We start from the raw sequence: 18844 nt of genomic DNA on the forward strand, positions 1-18844 counted from the left end.
CAAGTTAGGAAAAGCTTTCCCGGTTATTCCAGCAACACCAGCAACTTTCACGCAAACGTCTATTTTTCGGTACGTTACAGAAGAGTTGTCGCCGAGTGGGGCAAGTTGGCTCATTTGCCTGTGGGGATGTGGGGAGATGGGGGGGCCAAGTCTCACTAGCCCACACGTCAGCAGCCAGCAGGGCTGCTTGCTGTCTGCTTTGGTGCCATTTGGTCCCCTGGAGCTGCTGAAGTGTGGGTAACGGAGGAACGCCCTGGGGACCCAGGCCACTGCCTCAGTTGGTCTGGGCCATGTTCCTCCTGCAGCCACCAGGTCTAGCCCGGGATGTTCGTCCCCCCGCAGCTGCCCACCTCCCAGCAACTGAAGGGCAGCGAAGGCCGAGCATTAAGCACCAAGGGGCAGAGTTGATGGGCTGTTTGCCCTCCAACTCAGACCACCGGGCACACTCTTTGGGCCGCTAGCATTGGCCTTGCCATCAGCCCTGGGGAAGCGCTGGTCCCCGGCTCCTCCCACACCCTCTGCGGGCTCAGCTCCTCGCTTGAGGACAGTGGGCTCCAAGGGGCAGTGGAAGGACAGGGGGGCAGGATTGCTCAGTGCCTGTCCCGGACAGAGGGGCAGGATTGCTCAGTGTCTGTCCCGGACAGAGGAGCAGGATTGCTCAGTGCCTGTCCCGGAAAGAAGAGCAGGATTGCTCAGTCCCTCTCCCGGAGAACAGAAACTGGCGGTGGAGCAACTGTGGGGCCAGCGGATGGGTGGGTCTCAAACGGATTTTGCTGATCTCTAGGGTGGCTGCACATATAAGTCCCCCGGCCCCGCCCTGACACTCAGCAGCCAGCCTGTCCTTTCCCGCCAGGCCCCTTGGCAGCTGCTAACTCGCCGTCTATTGGCCAGGAGCGGGCCCGCCCGGAGCGCGGGCTCCTGCGCTTTCCTGGGGCGCGGCCGCGGTGCCAGGCAGCCGCTGACGCCGTCGCCGCAGCGGGGAGCCTCCGCGGGGAGCGCGGCCGTCACCCGCGCGGTTCGGACAGATTCTCTGGTTCTGTGAGTGGTTCCTGAGCATTTGAGTGGACCTGGAGTTCCGAGGGGGGTGACTGGCACGGAGGCCTTTTTGGGTGGGGTAGGGATGGATAGGCCGCTTCCCACTGTCGGGACCCCCTTCCCGCTCCCCACCTGCAAAGGCCATGAGCTTTGCACCTGGGGAGCCCCTTGCAGACAGTGTAGGCAGCTGTCCCAGAGGAGCTGTGAGCAGCGGGGGGGGGGGGGGGGGGGGGGTAGGGGGATGGGCGTTAAAAGTCAAATTCCAGGACTGCACTCCGGAAGTCCTGAATGCTGACCTTGGAGGGAGGGCCCCCTACCTTCCTGTGTCACTGTCCACAGGGGCTAATTCACAGGCACAGCCAAAGTTTAATCTGAGCCAGGACCCTTCATTTACAAATGAGGAAACGAGATTCGCACGTGGGGTGCGGGGGAGGGGGTTGGAGGAAAGACACCCTCTAATTTTGGTGGTGGTGGTGGGTGGCTCCTTCCTGCCTTCGGGTGGAGTGGGGGTCCCGAGTCCCACCAGCCCCCTGCCTGAGCGGGCTGCTTGCTGCCTGCTTCGGCCCGTTGGTCCCGTGGATGCCGGGGAAGCGCCGCCGCACCGAGGCCGCGGGATCCCGACGCTGCCGCCTCCGTCGGGGACTTTCCCCCCGCGGCCTCCGGGCTGGCGCGGGGCGCTCTCCCTCCGCAGCCGCCGCGTCCGAGCCGCCGGAGGGCCGGTGGGCCGAGCGGGAAGCGCCGGGGGCGGCGTCTCAGGGTCTGTTTGCCCCGCGGCGCAGGTCGCTGGGGCCGCAGCCCCCCCCCCATCCCCCTGCGGCGCCGTCGGAGCCCTGGGAGAGCCCGGCCCCGGGTTCCTGCCGACCCTCCCGGCTGCGGCTCAGCTCCTCGGGGGCGAAGGCGGTCTGGGGGGAGGGGAGCGGAAGAAACGCCGCGGCGGGAGGGGATGGAGCGGCCCCGTTGCGCAAAGAGTCGGGAAGGCGGACCCTGGCCGCGGACCGAGATTGCAGCCAGGGGCCGGGTGGCCCAGCGGGATCTTCCCGATCACTAGGGCGGCTGCGCGGTCGGGTCCCCAGCGTCGGGGACCTTCCCGCGGGGCCGCGGGCGCCCCTACGTCGCCGTCTATTGGCCAGGAGCGGGCCCGCCCGGAGCGCGGGCTCCTGCGCTTTCCTGGGGCGCGGCCGCGGTGCCAGGCAGCCGCTGACGCCGTCGCCGCAGCGGGGAGCCTCCGCGGGGAGCGCGGCCGTCACCCGCGCGGTTGGGGCAGGTTCTCTGGTTCTGTGAGTGGTTCCTGAGCATTTGAGTGGACCTGGAGTTCCGAGGGGGGTGACTGGCACGGAGGCACTTTTGGGTGGGGTAGGGATGGATAGGCCGCTTCCCACTGTCGGGACCCCCTTCCCGCTCCCCACCTGCAAAGGCCATGAGCTTTGCACCTGGGGAGCCCCTTGCAGACAGTAGGCAGCTGTCCCAGAGGAGCTGTGAGCAGCGGGGGGGGGGGGGGTAGGGGGATGGGCGTTAACAGTGCAAATTCCAGGACTGCACTCCGGAAGTCCTGAATGCTGACCTTGGAGGGAGGGCCCCCTACCTTCCTGTGTCACTGTCCACAGGGGCTAATTCACAGGCACAGCCAAAGTTTGATCTGAGCCAAGTTCCTTAATTTACAAATGAGGAAACTGAGATGCCCAGGTGGGGTGCGGGGGAGGGTTTAAGGACACACACCCTCTAAGTGTTTTGTGGTTGTTGGGCGGGGGGTTTCTTTCCTGCCTTAGGTAGTTCCCCCCATTGCTGCCCTGTCCCTTCCCAGCTGAATACCTGAGGGGAGCCCTGTGCGTATAACCCAGAGGGCTCTGTGTTCTGTGAACTCCAGCCACCTTAGTCTCAGCTCTATCTCCTCAAAACAGGAACTCGAACCCACTCTGCCTTGCTGCCCCTCCTGGCACCCTGGCCTGGAAGTCCCGCGGCCGCCACCCCCAGTAACTACAGGGTGCACTGCATTTGTGACTGTCCCTGACTGCCTAATGTCCAGTTCCTTGCCAGCCATAGGCTCTGGCCAGCCTGCTCCTCAAGCTGGCCCCGGGGAGTAAGAAGCTCTGAAGGCTGTTTCAGGCTGGTGGGACTTTTGAAACAACCCAACATCAAATACCTCACCTGGCTCCTGCTCCCCTGGGTGTCCGAAGGGAGCAAGGAAATAAAGGAGATGGAGTGAGGCAAGGAGGGGGAGGGTTTGGGGAAGCTAAGGAAGAAGAGCGGGGTGGGTGGGAAAGCTAAAGTGATCCTGTGGCTGGGAGAGAGGCAGTTCCCCAAAAGAAGGAAATCTTTTCCAATCTCAGCCCCACATTCTGCCAGTCCTGCAGGTGGGAGCTAACAGGGTGCCCCCTCCTGGGCCAGCTACCTGCGCAGCTCCAACAAGAGCCCACCTCGGAAAAAGGGACATCTGTAATATTTTGAACAATAAAAAATAAAATAAATAAAAAATTTTTTAAGTAAAGTAAAATTTAAAAAAGAACCGACCTCAGTTGGGGGTCTGGATTCAGTCCCGGGTGCAGGTGGTGTGCCAGGCGACCCCATGAGTGGGTGAGAGCCAAGCGGTGGGGCACTGGGGAGCCCTGCTGGGGTGGTGGGAGTCTGAGGGGCTGGAACAGAACGAGCTGCCTGCCCCCCACGCCTGGCCTGGGTGGGACAGCGCTGCCTACCTGAGGGGCAGAGTGGACACAGGTTTATTTCAGTGACTGCTTCTCGTCATGGGCTGTGTGCTGGAGGGAGCGTGGTGATGGGCTTGGTGGAGGCCCAGGGTCAGCCGCCATCAGATCCCTGCTCTCTATAGGCCGGCTCAGCTCTAGCGAGCCAGCCCAGCCCCAGAGTGGAGTGAGAAGGGAAGAGAGAGCTGAAAGAGTGGAGGAGCCAGAGGGAGAGGGAAGGGGGGACGGGGGAGAGATAGAGATGAGAGAGAGAAACAGACAGAGAGAGGAGAGATGTGGGGGGAGATGAATTCCAAGGGGAAGCCCTTGGGTGGGCTGGAAATGGACCAAAGACAGGCTATATTTCTTTTTCCCTTTACTGAACGACATAGGGCCAGGCCTTTAGGTCAGCAAAGCCTTGGCTCCTCTGACTATAAGCAGGGCTTCACAGTTTGAAGTCTGGATACTGGAAACCACCTTAGGGAAGGGATATGGGCCATTTTCCTAACCTTTTGCCCCTCTCCACTGTGACTGCTCAAGTTCATCCCAGAACTCATTTGTTTCTGCCCATTTTATAGTTCTCTTGGTCTACGTGTAACCATCGCTCCTAAAGCTCCTGGGGCCTCTTTCAAATTCCATAAGATGGGTCAGCAGCAAACACAGTGAACCCCCAAATTCTCTTCGTTGTTGGGCCTTAAGGCCCTGCCTTCAAGGAACTTATACAACATAGCCCAGTTCCTCAATTAGAAGTATCTTCTAACAACTTTACATTCAGTATATTCTTCAATCGTCACAATAATGGATGATCTCACCACTGTTCCCATCTGAGGGGAGCGGAGACTGAGGTGCAGTATTAAGTAACATGCCCACGGTCAAGCAGCTAGTAAATGGTAACCTGAAATTTGAACCCAAGTGGTCTTTAAAAACTACCATTCATGTGGCACTTTCATATTCAGTATCTCATTTAGTGTCATTGCCTCAGTTCACAAACAGCCTAAGAGAAGCTGAAGCGAATTGTGCACCTGAAACCTACAGTTTTATTAGCCAATGCCACCCCAATAAGTTCAATAAAAATAAATTAAAAAAAGAAGTTCCTGCCGGGCCAGCATGGCTCAGTGGTTGAGCACGTCCTACAATCCAGGAGATCTCAGTTCGATTCCTGGTCAGGGCACATGCCCAGGTTGCAGGCTCGATCCCCAGCAGGGGCCATGCAGGAGGCAGCCGATCAATGACTCATCATTGATGTTTCTATCTCTCTCTATCTCTCCCTCTCCCTCGCCCTTCCTCTCTCTGAAATCAATAAAGATTTTTTTTTTAAAAAAAGAAGTTCCTGGCACTTAATAGGTTCTCAATAATCTTGTTTAATTAATGAATGAAAGTTAAACAGCTTGGTCAAAGAATTGGTAAGTCTTATATTTTGATATGTATTGTTAAATTGCCTTCCAGAAAGTTGATTAATGCATTTTTTGTTATTTACATCTTATTTTAAAACTTTTTTATGGTTTAAATGTTTCAGAAAGTTTCATATCTTTTAACTTGAGATGCTGTCTTAGGGACAGTGATGTGTAGGAGTAATTTTCAGAAATTGTGAGAACCATTTGTATAATGTAGCCATTATTTAAAAATTATGTAAACTTATAAATAAATTATATTTAAAATTAATAAATGCTCAAAGTGAAAAAAAAAAATGAATAAAAAACGAAGACTGAGAGAGGCTGAAGTGAGTTTCCTGAGAAGCTCATTACCAGAAAATGATGAAGCCAGGGCTCCCGTTGCATAGTGGAATGGTTAAGAGAGTAAGCATAGTCTCTATTGTTGCCTCAAAATTTAAAAATGGTATTTATTAGTGTCATTAAGAAATAGCTAAATTAGAGGCTAGTTATTCATGCTTTTTAATTTAAAAATTTTTTTAATTACTGTTCACATTCAATATCTGTATAATTTCAGGTATACAGTATAGTGGTTAGACAAGCACATACTTTACAAAGTGATCCCCCAGATAAGTCTAGTACTCACCTGACACCACAGTTATTACAATAGTATTGACTGTATTCTTATGCTGTACTTTACATCCCCATGTCTATTTTGTAATTGCCAATTGCACTTTTTTTTAACATGTTTTTATTGATTTCAGAGAGAAGGGAAAGGGGGAGAGAGAGAGAGAGAAACATCAATGATGACAGAGAGTCATTGATCGCCTGCCTCCTGCACGCCCCCTACTGGGGATTGAGCCCACTACCTGGGCATGTGCCCCGACTGGGAATCAAACCGCAGTCTCCTGGTTCATGGGTTGACGCTCAACCACTGAGCCATACCAGCTGGGCCCAATTGTACTTTTTAATCCCTTCACCTCTTTTACCCAGCTTCCCCCAACCCAATCTGGCAACCATTAGTTTGTTCTTTGTATCTATGAGTCTGTTTTTATCGTTCATTTATTTTGTTCCTTAGATTCCACATATAAGTGAAATCATATAGTATTTGTTTTTTCTCTGTCTGACTTATTTCACTTAGCGTAATACCTTTCAGGTCCAACCATGTTGTCACACGTGGTAAGATTTCATTCTTTTTATGGCCGAATAATATTCCATTGTATATAATATGTACCACATCTTCTTTAAAGCATTGACTTTAGATAAGTTCTGCTTGACAAAAACTACAGGGGCTAGAGCATAAATTAAGCAACAACGTGAAGAAGCAGAATCCGGAGGTGAACTTTCTGCAAACAATTTCTCTGTTCTCTTCAACAAATCTGCTTTTTCTAGGATAAAATAAAGTTAAGAGATAATAATTAAAGACAACACATGTCCCTCAATTGGATCTTGGTCTGAATAAATTAGTATTTGGATTATGTCAGAAAAAGTCCTAAATTTTCAGAGATGAAAAGTGATACTTAAGGTTAAAATGTCATGATGTCTCTAACAGTAAAATAACAAAATTTAAAAATGATGCAAATTTTCAAAAAAAATGAGCAATTATTAGCCTTATATGATAGGTATGTGGAGGCTCATTACATTATTGTCTCTCTTTTTCTATTTGAAAATGTTTATAATAAAAAGTCAACAAAAGTATACTCTCTGGGGCTTTGTGACCTGGAGTAAGTAGCTTAATTTCTATGGGTGTCCAAGCTCTTTACCAGTAAAATGGGACTAATCATACATATCTCACAGGGTTGTAAGCATTATATTGGGTAATTTGGGAAAAGCACGTAGAATAGGGCATAGAGCATGATATACATACTCCATTCATTCATTGAATGTATCTTTATGACTGTATCTTTATTGAGGGCTTGCCATCTATCAGGCATTGTATTAGATGTTGAGATGCTGAGGTCAAGGGGCGGCTGCCCTTCCATGGCTTCCATTATTTCTAGTGGTATTTATCACTATTGACTATTTCACTCTTTTATTTACATTGTTCATTCCCCTTTGGGGAGACAGCAGAGGAAAGAGGGGGAAATACCTCTTTAAACAAGCAAACAAACAAAACAGAAGTAGCAACTAACATCCTGTCTTCCCAGGCAAACTCCCACTGTACCTTTGTCTTTATGGTTCTTTTCCCATGTTTTCCTGGAATTACACCACCACCCTGTCATAAAATCTGGAGGCCAGATTTTAACATCAGTGTAACGAGAACACACATTTGAATTCTCCAACTGCAATCCCTTCTCTGGGGTGTCTATGCCTGCCTTTGAATTTCATCTCTGCCATGTAGCTCTGGCCTTGGGGAGGTCACCTACCTTCTCTGAGTCATACTTGCCCCATCTGCAAAAGCAGATATGCCTATTTTGCATGGTATCTGTGGGCAATGGCAATGAGAGGTAACTTTTATAAAGTATTCAGTACAGTTCTCTATCGAGGAGAGCTTTTATGATTGGGGTGATTCTAGTTGGTGGATAAACTGTCTACTTGCTAAGTGAACACCTCTGAGAAGGGCGGGCCTGGAGCTGAAGGGAAAGGTAGGCTGTGAGGTCCCTGTTCAGCTTGTTCTCTGTACAATTAATGGTAACGATGAAGATGCTGCTCTAACTTGCACCTTGTTAGTGTTTCAGCTGAGCTGCCTATTCAAGCCATCATGAGCTCTAAGAAACGGAAGTCACAGAAGGTCGCTGTGATTGAGAATAATAAGAAAATTGATGACTACTTTCCTCAGGTACGCTTGTAAATACTGTTTACATAATATATCAGTATTAGACTTAGCTATCCTTCACACTGGGTTTTATGATCTTCCTGCTGAGAAATCACCTCATTGAATGTAGGGAATGTAAAATAAGTTAAAATCTTTCTCATTCATTTTATTCTTTCCATTTTGAGGGGAGGCTGTGAGAAGGAGTTCTAATAAAAATCTTAGCCGTATCAAAGCAGCCTTTAACAAAAAGCTATTGTAACATTTCCTGAACACCGGCGACAAAAATCAAATATAATGCATTACAGTAAAATATGGAATGAAAACAAAATTAATGTCACTTCATAGCCAGAAAGTATATACCATGCAAATACGGCTGATCTATTTGATAACAATAATACATTTGTTACAATCTAGAGAAAAAATTCTTAAATATTTATCTCACTATAAGCTTATTAGGCAGGCAGGGAGGACTTTCTTATCCTCAAGTTGTTTACAAAGAGAGGAAAGGAGTGTGTTGCTTCTTAAGGCAGTAGTGGGATGAAGACTTGGACTTAAGTTTACTGACATTAGGGGGGGGCCCTTTGTACTAACGGGGCTCTGTTATCTTATCAAACCATCATATCCCTTCTCGAGTCTAAAATGCTCCTTGAATTTATTACGAAAAAGGTTGCGAGATGGTGAGCATTTGAGAAAGCCTTTAACTTTTCTTTTATTCTGATTCTAACTAGAATATCCAAAAGCATAGAAAAGCCAAGCCAAGCCTACTTCTGGTTTCCTCTGTCCCAGCTAGTAACCCTGCAAGGCCTCCAGGTGCCCCTTTCAAACTGCCTACATCTGCCCAGGAATCCTTGGGCTCGTTGGAAATGCTCCGTAGTGTTCCAGTGGGCTGTGCGTCAAGGATGCTTCTGACAGCATTGGGCTGGAGGGACGCTCTTTGGGAGTTTATATGTGTGCCCAGAGTCAATTTATATTACCTTGTGTTTCTTTTGTTTTTATCCAGAATATTAGTACCATTACAAAGAAGGAAAATAAAAGTTAACTTATTAATGTGCCAGTCACTGCGCTAGACATTGTCACATAGGATGTTACACTTCATTTTTGCAACAATCCTGGTGTTTTTCCCATTACCAGCAAGCGGCATCTGTTGCCGCTTGAGCCACGATGAATCCTTCTTGGCCAATATGTATTTTTTAGATGTAGGAATCAGATGCTCTTAAGTTTTTATTGAATTCCTGCTATTCGATTAATCCTCCTTATGTAATTCCTCTCCCTTCTTTCATCCCTGGTCTTTAAGATAATGCCCTAGAAAAAGGAATTGTGGATATAAAATTTACCCAAAAAGCCAATATGTAGTCTAATGAAAAAAATAGTGGACTAAGTATTGGAGTTCAGATAGTCTCTTTGTTAACTGGTTATTATGTAACCCTAAGAAAGGCACTTACAGGAAAAACTTTCTGTGCCTCAGTTTCTCCATCAGAAGAACAGATGCTGTGTTTGTTGCTCTTCATTTCATGGGATTTGGGAATTAATTGATGTTATAGAGGAAATAACTTGAGTTCTTTACATAATAGATGCTGGGTGAATCAGGGTTTTATTATTAGAAATAACTATGTTATTATGACCAAATAATTAGTGAACTGATGATGGTTTCCTTTAACATTTTGTGCCCAATAATAAACCATGATACCTTATCCTTGCTGAGTTTGGGGCTTTAAAAACAAGTTTTTGGTGCAATCCATCACTGTGATCAGAGAAAGTAAAAATGATACAGCTGCCCAGCCGGGCGTGGCTCAGTGGTTGAGCGTTGATCTAGGATCCAGGCGACTGGGGTTCGATTCCCGGTCAGGGCACATGCCCGGGTTGTGGGCTCGATCCCCAGTTGGGGGCATGCAGGAGGCTGCCGATCGATGGCTCTCTCATCATTGATGTTTCTATCTCTCTCTCTCCCTCTCCTTTCCTCTCTCTGAAATCAATAAAGATATATTCAAAAAAAAAAAAAATGATACAGCTGAAAGTAGTAAACAGACCTGACAGAACTCTGTAAGGGAGCTGGCAGATGTTAAGCATTTCTGTTTTTGATGCGCCTAGAAACAGTGATTCCTGTTCTAGTTCTCAGAAAAATGCACCAGTCTAACGGTATGAAAAGCTTATCTAACTGACGGAAGAGAAAACTCAGCTTATATTTTAGCCCCCAACTCAAACTCTGACTTAATTCTATTCACTGGCCTTTGGAGATTGGTTCTGAGTTTCCTATAGAAATTTTGTGAATTGCATACTAAAAAGAGAAACAAAAGGCAAGGGTTGCTTCCATAGTCTTACAGCCTTTAACATTTTAACATTTTAGATCGATAAGAAACAAGAGAATAATCCCGGCATGCCTCAGATGAAGATGGGCTCCAGAAAAGGCCTCAAAAATATAACTAATACCCAGGATCTTGGACGCAAAGACCAGGCTATATCCCCAAATAAGGTACTTTACATTATCTTGGATGTACACCTCAGGAAAAACAAACAAAGGAAGCACATGCTCACACATAATCCTGAGTACAGCTTATCGGTGGCCATCGACACCCTTCAGGCTGTGAAGGAGGAGAGAGAAGCTCAGTCGGGCAGAGAAATGCTGGTGAGGGGCGTGAAGGAGATCGAAGGCTACATAAACCTCGGGATGCCCCTCAGCTGCTTGCCCGACAACTGCCACCTGGCAGTTACATTTGCCAGGAATAAAAGCAAGCAGAAAGCAGAGAACCAGATATTTGGCCGGCTTGACAAGGGGTCCACCGACTGCGTCAAGTTCTTCATCCACGCCATTGGGAAGGAGAGAAAAAGGCTCGTGAGGCGCGGCGAGCTGCACAAGGAAGGGTGCAGACTCTGCGTCTTCGCCTTCAAGGGGGAAACGGTCAAGGACGCCGTCTGCAAGGACCGCAGGTTTCTTTCCTTCCTGGAGAGCGAGGACTGGAGGCTCATCGAGAGCCTGGACTCCGTTGTAGAAAGCAGCCAGCTGGTCGACGCCCTGGAGGGCAAGCTCTTCCAGGTGGAGGTCAAGAGATCGAGGGGCGCTAAGACGGCGGCCCCGCCGAGCCCCCAGCCGGGGGACGGAAACGCCGGTGTGCTGGGAGGAGAAATTGTGGCCCAGTACCCTAGCCTGAAAAGAGAAACTGAAAAAATTAGAGAAATCTTCAAAAAGAAACTGAAAAAGACTAAGGAGAGAAGATTGTTTCTTGAGCAAAAAACAAACTTTGGGAAAGTGACCAAAAACTCTACCCCGGTTAAAACACTCAAGCTTCTTTGTCACCTCAGCGAGTCAGTTGGGTACATAGAATGGGACAACAACGGAAATAAGGGTTGTGCCACCTGCTTTGTGTTTACAGGGCTGTACATTTTCACCTGTCGGCATGTAATAAGTAACATGGTGGGAAAAGGGATCAGTCCAAGTGGGTGGGCTTCCATAATTGGTGAGTGTGTAAGGGTGGCCTTTGGTTACGAAGACAGCCAAGACGGCAAGAACTTCTTTCCCGTTGAACCTTGGTTTGAGGTGTCTGATGCGGACCTCGATTATGCCGTTCTGAAGCTGAAGGAAAATGGACAGCAAGTACCTGTGGGACTCTACAATGGAATTGGTCCTGCACCACGTAGTGGGTTGATATATATTATCGGCCATCCAGACAGAGAGGCAAAGGCTACCGATGCTTGTGTTATAATCCCTCAGGAGCAGCGAGTCGAGAAATATCGGGAACATCTTCAGGCTGAGGGATATAATGATGACCTGCAGTTTATCCATATGTTCACTCAAAAAAGTTTCCAGGAAATTGTTCCCAGACCTGATGTGATTACCTATGACACCTGTTTTTACTTTGGGTCTTCTGGCTCTCCAGTGTTCGATTCAAAAGGTTCATTGGTGGCCATGCATGCTGCTGGCTTCCGTAATCTCTACCAAAATGAATTTTCCAGTATCATTGAGTTAGGCATCACCATGGAATCCATCCTCCATAATATTAAACAAAACTATGGGGCGTGGTATGATGAATTATTCAAAACTCAGCAGGATGTGGAAATGATGAGCGACGAGGGGTGCTGACAGTGAGAATTCAGTCTGCTTCCGAGCTTTAAGAGAATTAGCTGTGGAAGGTTGTCCACCTTCCATATCTTCCCGTAAGTTCAGTTGCTTGAAGGCAGGATCCAAAACTTGTTCATCTCATGTCTGGCACATAGAAAGTAAGTGCATAGAAAATGTGTGGGTCAGTCGGTAGCAAAACTTAGGGCTTCAGTTAATCTTAACTGTGGAGCTAAATGCTCAATTAAAAATGATCTCAAGTAAAATCTTTTAGAATTTCCAAAATCCTCATATTACTAGAACTGTCAGGGCATAGGTGTTCTGAAATTCAGAGAGTGGTAGCCACTCCTCATGTATTTACAGGCTATCAGAACAAGGGGGATGTCTTAAAGATCACATTATTTTATCCAGATTTCCTTAGTTTTTAACAAATGTCTTTTTTTCTGTTCCGGGATTCTGTCCAGCCGCATTATATATGGCTGTCACGTCTCTTTAGGCTCCTCTTGGCTGTGACACTTTGTCAGACTTTTCTTGTTCTTAATGACTTTAATAGGAAGACTACTGATCAGATATTTTGTAGGATGCTCTTCTACTGGAATTTGATATTTTTGTAATAATTAGACTGGGCTTGTGGGTTTTAAAGAGAAGGTCACCTAAAATTTCCCTGGGCTTCACCTACCTATCCCTCCCCTCTGCCCTGACTCCTGGTGACCACTGACCTTTTCACTGTCTTTATAGTTTTGCTTTTTCCGGAAGGTCCTATAAGTGGAACCATATTATATGTAGCTTTTTCAGATTGACTCCTTTCACTTAGCAATATGCAACTGAAGTTCCTCTGAGTCTTTTCATGGTTTGATAGCTCATTTCTTTTTATCACTGAATAATATTCTATTGTATATCTCAATTTTTTTTTTTTATTCACCTTTTGAAAGATCTCTTAGTTGCTTCCTTTTTTGGTGATAATAAATAAAACTGCTATAAGCATTTGTGTACAAATTTTTGTATAAACGTATGTTCTCAATTCACATATGGTAAACACCAAGGAGGGTGGTCATTGGACTGCATGGTAAACTTACGTTTAACTTCGAAAGTATCTGCCGAACTGTCTTCCACGTGGCTGTACGATTTCGCATTCCCACCAGGGAAGGAAGAGAATTCCTACTCATTCACATCCTCGCCGGCATTTGGTATGGTCACCTTTTCTAGATTTCGGACATATTAATCCTGTGGAAATGCATTATATCCTTGGGGGTATTATGGGATTTATCATGAAACTGGGACTGTCTTGGACGACCTAGCATATGTATATACAGTTATGGTATGGGTCCATATTCGTCCGGAGAAGAAAGCCACCATAAATATTACAAGAATAGGGTATTTAATTAGGAACGAGGGGTTAGATGAGTGTGGGAGGAGCAGGGGGAGAGATCCGTAAGGCTGTCAGCCAAAGCGTTGGGCGTGGGAAGTGGCTGCTTGACTTGGGGGAGGCTGAGCCAGTCCCACCTCTTGTCACCATGATGGTAAAGGAGCAGCTTCCAGAGAGGTTACAAAGTTACTGCATCAGACACAGCCTCCAAGTGGGAGGGCGTGTAGATACCACAGTCCTGTCTGATCTCCACGATCGTCCAAGAAACGATGCCTACCACTTAATTTTCACCTTCCAAGTTTCTTAGGAGTTTTTCTCATGGACAAAGGCCAACCCATAACACAGGGATTCTGGGGGAAAATAGTTCTCAGCTTTACAAGGAAGTGGTGTTGCTAGGTAATCAGCGTGCGTGTGCACACACACACACAATACGTGAACATGTGTAGAATCGTAAGTTATTGTTCGTGAGGCGGTAATGCAGTTTTTCTCATAAAGTGTATGTCACAACTTTAACTGATTACTAACTACAGGTCATCTGCACGCTCACTATGTCCTGAAAGTAAATTATGCTATAAAGAAATCCTACCACCAGAGGTTTTTTGTTCAGATGAAATACACGGACACTGAGAAGTATGGCGTAAAAGATCAGCCTAAAATTTCACATAGGTAGGAAAAAACGGTTTCTTCCTGTTTCCTTTTAATCTTCCTTACTGTCCACCTCTTTTCTGTCTCTGCTCATTTCCCACATGGGAATTCCAGATGAGCTCGCAAAAGAGTTAAACATGCCCCTTTTTTTCTCATTGATACTGTGTTTCTTTTCCAAAATATTCACTTCCATATTTGTGTCCCCGGAAAACATATGTTCAAGTCCTGCCTGCTAGTATCTGTGAATGTGAATTTGACTTTTTTGGAGACAGAGTCTTTGCAAAAGTAATTAAGTTAAGGATCTCTAGATGAGATCATTCGCATTTCGGGTGGGACCTAAATCCAATGACTGGTGTCCTCTTGAGGGAAAGAAAAGGGAGGTTTGACCCACACCAAGAAGACGACCTTGTGGGGGAGAAAAGAAAATAAGAGGAAGACATGAATATGTCTTGGGGTGCTGGGCCAAAGGGATGAGCAGACAGAAAACTAAGAAGCCCACCAGCTTCCCTCCAGGCTGGAGCCCATTTCAAAGCCAGTGTCTCATTTAGAACCATGTCCCCTCCCTTCTTACACAGGAGCCAACCCTGACACTTGATTGCCAGCCCCCAGGCCTCTCCAGCCCCTTCATTTCTTCTACTAAACTTCTGAACTCTGTCCGGAGCTCTGACTGCAAAGAAAGATGCGGGAATTTGTGAACAGAAAAGGGGGCCCTGTCTCCATTGCATGGTGCAGGCATTTGGGAGCCTAAGACTTGAGGTGTCACCAGTGCAAGGTATATGGGAAGGGGCGTGGAGCTCCCCTGCCCTCTCCAGGGGCACCACTCTCCTAGCACCTGCACGTGTTCACCAACTGACCTTGCTATTTGGTGGCAGTTACTATTGATTAGCTTTGGGTGAACTAAAACCTAAAAGTTCATTTGGTTGAACCCAAAGCACCACAACCACTCACAACCAAGAATAGAAGCATGTAGTCGCTCTTGTCTCCAGCCTCACCCATCCCCCGGTTCCTCCTTTCATCCTTTAACAAAACCTCAGCTGCTTTTGGAACTGAGATCTCCCTGTTCCCGAGGGGCCCAAAGGCCATATACGCTTGTGTGAACATGGGAGGGAAAGAATAAAATTTGGCCTAGTTGAATTCAGGTGCCCAAATCCCCATCCTACTCTGGTCAAGAGAGGAAAAGATTCTGAGCACAGGAGTGGTCAAAGATACTGAGAACTGAGGCATGGAGTTGAGGTGAGGGGCAGGGGGTAGTCCCCAGGCTTGGGTGCTCACCAGACACTGAGAGGTACATGAGAGAAGAAACAGCACTGTGCCGAGGTGCTGAGCCTGGAACAAGAGGACAAGGGCAGGAAAGAGACTGGCAATTAAGTTTTCTCTGCTCCACTGCCCCACCCTTAGTTAGCCTGCCTCCATCACGCTGAACTTCCCTGGGCTTCTGGAGAGAATCTATGATTTGCATGGTGCTCCCACAGGAGGAAAGTCGCCCTAATTCAATTGATGGGGTTAGGCAAGAGTTGAGGTGGGGAAGGAAAGCTGGAGTGACCTTGTGGGTTGAGTCCTCTGGAAGCACTGCTGTGGAACTGATGTGTTGCATGCCTGTACTTCTCAATTCGTAAGTGCCAGAGGGGATTCTCCAATTCAGGAACCGCTTCAAGTGGAACATGTGGATTGACCCCAAACCATTTCGCTGTCTCCTCTGAATACTAGATAGAATCCCAAAAGTAGAAAGGGAAATCCCAGCTTGGGTTAAAGACAGAAAGGCCTCCAGGCACTCAGAGGACATTTTTCTGGTACAACATCGCCACCTGCTGGATGCAGCCACCAGTAGTCCCTTCTAAACCAAGGCCGGCATTATTGACTTGTTGCTAAACTGTTGACACTGATGGCTACACCCAAGGTGGTCTCTTCCACCTGGCATTCCTTGTTTGTGGTGTTTCAACTCAGACTCATTGACTAACAAAGGAAGGATCCCAAATGCCTTGGTGGTAAAATACAAATGGTATCTATACTCGGGAGCTCAGCCAGCCTGGCCTTGGCATCGTCTTGGATTTTACATGAAAAAGTGACAGTTGCCTTTCTGGGGGAAACTTTATACCCAACTTCATCATCTGGATTTTGTTGTTTTCCCTCCAGGAAGGGATCACCCTGTCTTCTGACAGACAGAGTGAAATAAGATCATCCTAATTCAATCAGGGATGGAAGTGACTTGAGGCTGAGTTACAGAATGTTAAGACTGTCTACCGAGAAACGAGATGGCGGCGCAGGGGACAGCTGCACCCGCCGCCTCCCGCAGCCACATCAAAATCACAACTAAACCACAGAACCACCATCACTCAGAGCCTCCTGGGATTCGGCTGCACAGAAGCCCCACAACCAAGGAGCTGAAGCTGCACCAAGACCGGGAAGAGGAGCGGGGACGCAGGCCGATGGGGCTCAATTGGAGACACGGCCACTGGCCCACACCCAGTGCCTCGGGGTAAACCCGGGAGGGAATCTCGGCGGTGGGGGTTTCCCGGAGGAGGGAGGGGTCCCAGCCCCACAACAGGCCCCCAGCCCAGGGCTCCAGGCCGGGAAGAGACGTCCCCACCACTCCGGGCTGTGAACCCAGCGGGGACTGTCCCTGAGGGTCGCGGAGGCTGCGGGAGCCCAGCAGCTCCTCTAAAGGGCCCGGCACGGACTCACTCGGACGCTCCCTCTGAGCCCAGCGCCGGGAGCAGCCTGAAAGGACCCGGGACACTCAGGAGGAACTGACCTGCCTGAGATCCAGGCCAGAGGCGGAGGGCAGCTTCCTCCCGGGCAGAGGGGCTGGCGGAGACCATGGCTCCTGTGGCGAGTCCTCCCCGCACAGCCGGCAGGCAGGCGCCATGTTTGAGTCGCCAGCACCTGACTCTCACCTTTGGCCCCGCCCCGTGATTCCCAGAGGCCCCGCCCCTCCCCACCTGCAGCTCATCCAGGCCATTTCCAGGGGCTTTTCTGTGCAAGGGGCCTCTGGAGCCTCATGCTTAGGATTTTCCTAAAATCTCTCAAACAAGCAGCAGCTGCCCCAAACGGCTTGATAAGCGGCCCCAGGCCTGGCACTAGCGGCAGCTGCGTTGGCTCATAGCTGGGCCTCTCCTGGGCACCGCCAAGCCCAGCACAAGCAGCAGCCAACTACGGTTTGCTGTGTAGCTCATGCTGGGGGGCCCTGGGCAGGGCACTGGCACAGGCTGACTTTGCACCTCCCGGAGGCCCCAGAGACAGTGCACCTGGTGCTCAGACTCGACCACGCTGGATTACAACCCTACCACATCCACGAGTGACACACTCAAGGGGTGCACTTGGTGAACACCAAAGGCCCACTGAAGCAAATCCTGCTCCATAGGGGTGTCTCCAGCACAGCAGCTCTCTGGCTGTAGTTGCAGCTGGTCCTCATACCTGATTGGCCTGGGGTTCAATTCCTCCCAGTGACGCCAACAGCAACCAAGGCTCCACTACAACAGGACAGTGCACACAGCCCATACAGGGGAGCACCTAGAAGGCCCAGCTCAGGTGACGGGAGGCTGAGCCACTGGACCCTACAGGACACCTACTACACAAAGCAACTCTACAAATTCCAGGACCCATAGCAGCTCTACCTAATACATAGAAACACACCTGGGCCCGCCCGAGTGCCTCGGAGCGGTGCCGCGAGCCCTCCAGCGAACATGGCGCTCCAAGCGGCGCGGAGCGTGCGTGCTGCGCGCCCGTCTGCTGGGCCCTGCCGGCCGCGGCCCTGGGGCCTGAGGACCCGCACGTTCCGGACACTGCGACCGGCGCCAGCCTGCTGTCGGTGTGTAAATTCACAGAGAAACATGAATGGATAACAACAGAAAATGGGATTGGAACAGTGGGAATCAGCAGTTTTGCACAGGAAGCTTTGGGAGATGTTGTTTACTGTAGTCTGCCTGAAATTGGGACAAAGTTGAACAAGCAAGATGAGTTTGGTGCTTTGGAAAGTGTGAAAGCTGCTAGTGAACTCTACTCTCCTCTGTCAGGAGAAGTAACTAAAATTAATGAAGCTCTTGCAGAAAATCCAGGACTTGTCAACAAACCTTGTTATGAAGATGGTTGGCTAATCAAGATGACACTGAGTAACCCTTCAGAACTAGATGAACTAATGAGTGAAGAAGCATATGAGAAACACATTAAATCTATTGCGGAGTGAAAATGGAACCCCCCTAAATAAAGTAGTATGAAACAACTTGATCTAAATAGTTGTCTTAAATTAGTGGTGGATAAAAGATTTAGTAATACCAATGGGGGAAAAAATTACAGTAATGCTACTGGACAAAAATACCCCTTAACTTTCTAATTTTGGCAAATAAACACAATATGCATCTTTTTCACAACACCCTATGATTTTTAGGCTAGACTACAGTTATAATATTCAGAATTCCTGAAATTATCTGTGGTAAAACCTAGTTACAAAAATTATGTACTTCAAGGATAACATTGTTATCTTAAGCCTTATATAATATTGCAACTTGCTTATATCAGTCTCTGGGTTTGGGTCAAAATACTTAATGATCTTTCCTTTGGAAATAACGGGCAGGAGAGAAAAGTTTTTGTTGTTACGCTGTCAAATGAGGAACAATGCTGTCTTAATTTAGGAATATAATGAGTTTGCTGGTGCTATTTTTATACACTGAAGCAGCAGCCTTGCAGGAAAACAAGGAAGTTTAATAATAAAACATTCCACTTCTTCATTTAAAAAAAAAAAAAAAAAAAGACTCTGTCTACCTCTGGTCTCTCCAGTTCTTGATTTTAGCCCTCCTGGGGTCCCAACCCATAGCTTAAGATGTTTACTAGGTGCCCCTCCTGTGTCGAACCTGAGCTCCAACTCTATCTTGTCGGAACTGTCTTTAGGAAACTCGGCCCCATTTTTCATTGGCTCACCAGGGTGGAGGGGTGTGGCCATTGGTTGGATGA

At 48.3% G+C, this 18844-nt stretch overlaps 1 protein-coding gene and 1 pseudogene across 3 annotated transcripts; both read left to right on the forward strand.

Annotated features, from left to right (window-relative positions):
* Positions 1-936: 936 nt before the first annotated feature.
* On the forward strand, positions 937-12952 carry FAM111A (FAM111 trypsin like peptidase A). Of its 2 annotated transcripts, none has more exons than XM_081155291.1 (3): positions 937-1038; positions 7751-7859; positions 10180-12952. In XM_081155291.1, the coding sequence occupies exons 2-3, from the start codon at positions 7782-7784 to the stop codon at positions 11908-11910; spliced, it is 1809 nt and encodes a 602-aa protein (XP_081011417.1). In that variant the 5' UTR covers positions 937-1038; positions 7751-7781; the 3' UTR covers positions 11911-12952. The 2 variants fall into 2 exon arrangements, with proteins under 2 accessions (XP_081011417.1, XP_081011418.1); XM_081155292.1 differs by lacking the exon at positions 937-1038 and adding an exon at positions 2182-2312.
* Positions 12953-17580: 4628 nt separating this feature from the next.
* On the forward strand, positions 17581-18087 carry LOC308565798 (glycine cleavage system H protein, mitochondrial pseudogene; annotated as a pseudogene). The gene has a single exon. The product of its transcript is annotated as a glycine cleavage system H protein, mitochondrial pseudogene (transcript).
* Positions 18088-18844: the final 757 nt, after the last annotated feature.

This window comes from Miniopterus schreibersii (genome assembly GCF_964146895.1).
Source record: "Miniopterus schreibersii genome assembly, chromosome: 12".
NCBI classification, from domain to species: Eukaryota; Metazoa; Chordata; class Mammalia; order Chiroptera; family Miniopteridae; genus Miniopterus; species Miniopterus schreibersii.

Coding starts and splice junctions, on each gene's coding strand:
- FAM111A (XM_081155291.1), top strand. CDS start 7,782: ATGAGCTCTAAGAAACGGAAGTCACAGAAGGTCGCTGTGATTGAGAAT. Junction 7,860..10,179: donor TTGATGACTACTTTCCTCAG/GTACGCTTGTAA, acceptor TTAACATTTTAG/ATCGATAAGAAACAAGAGAA.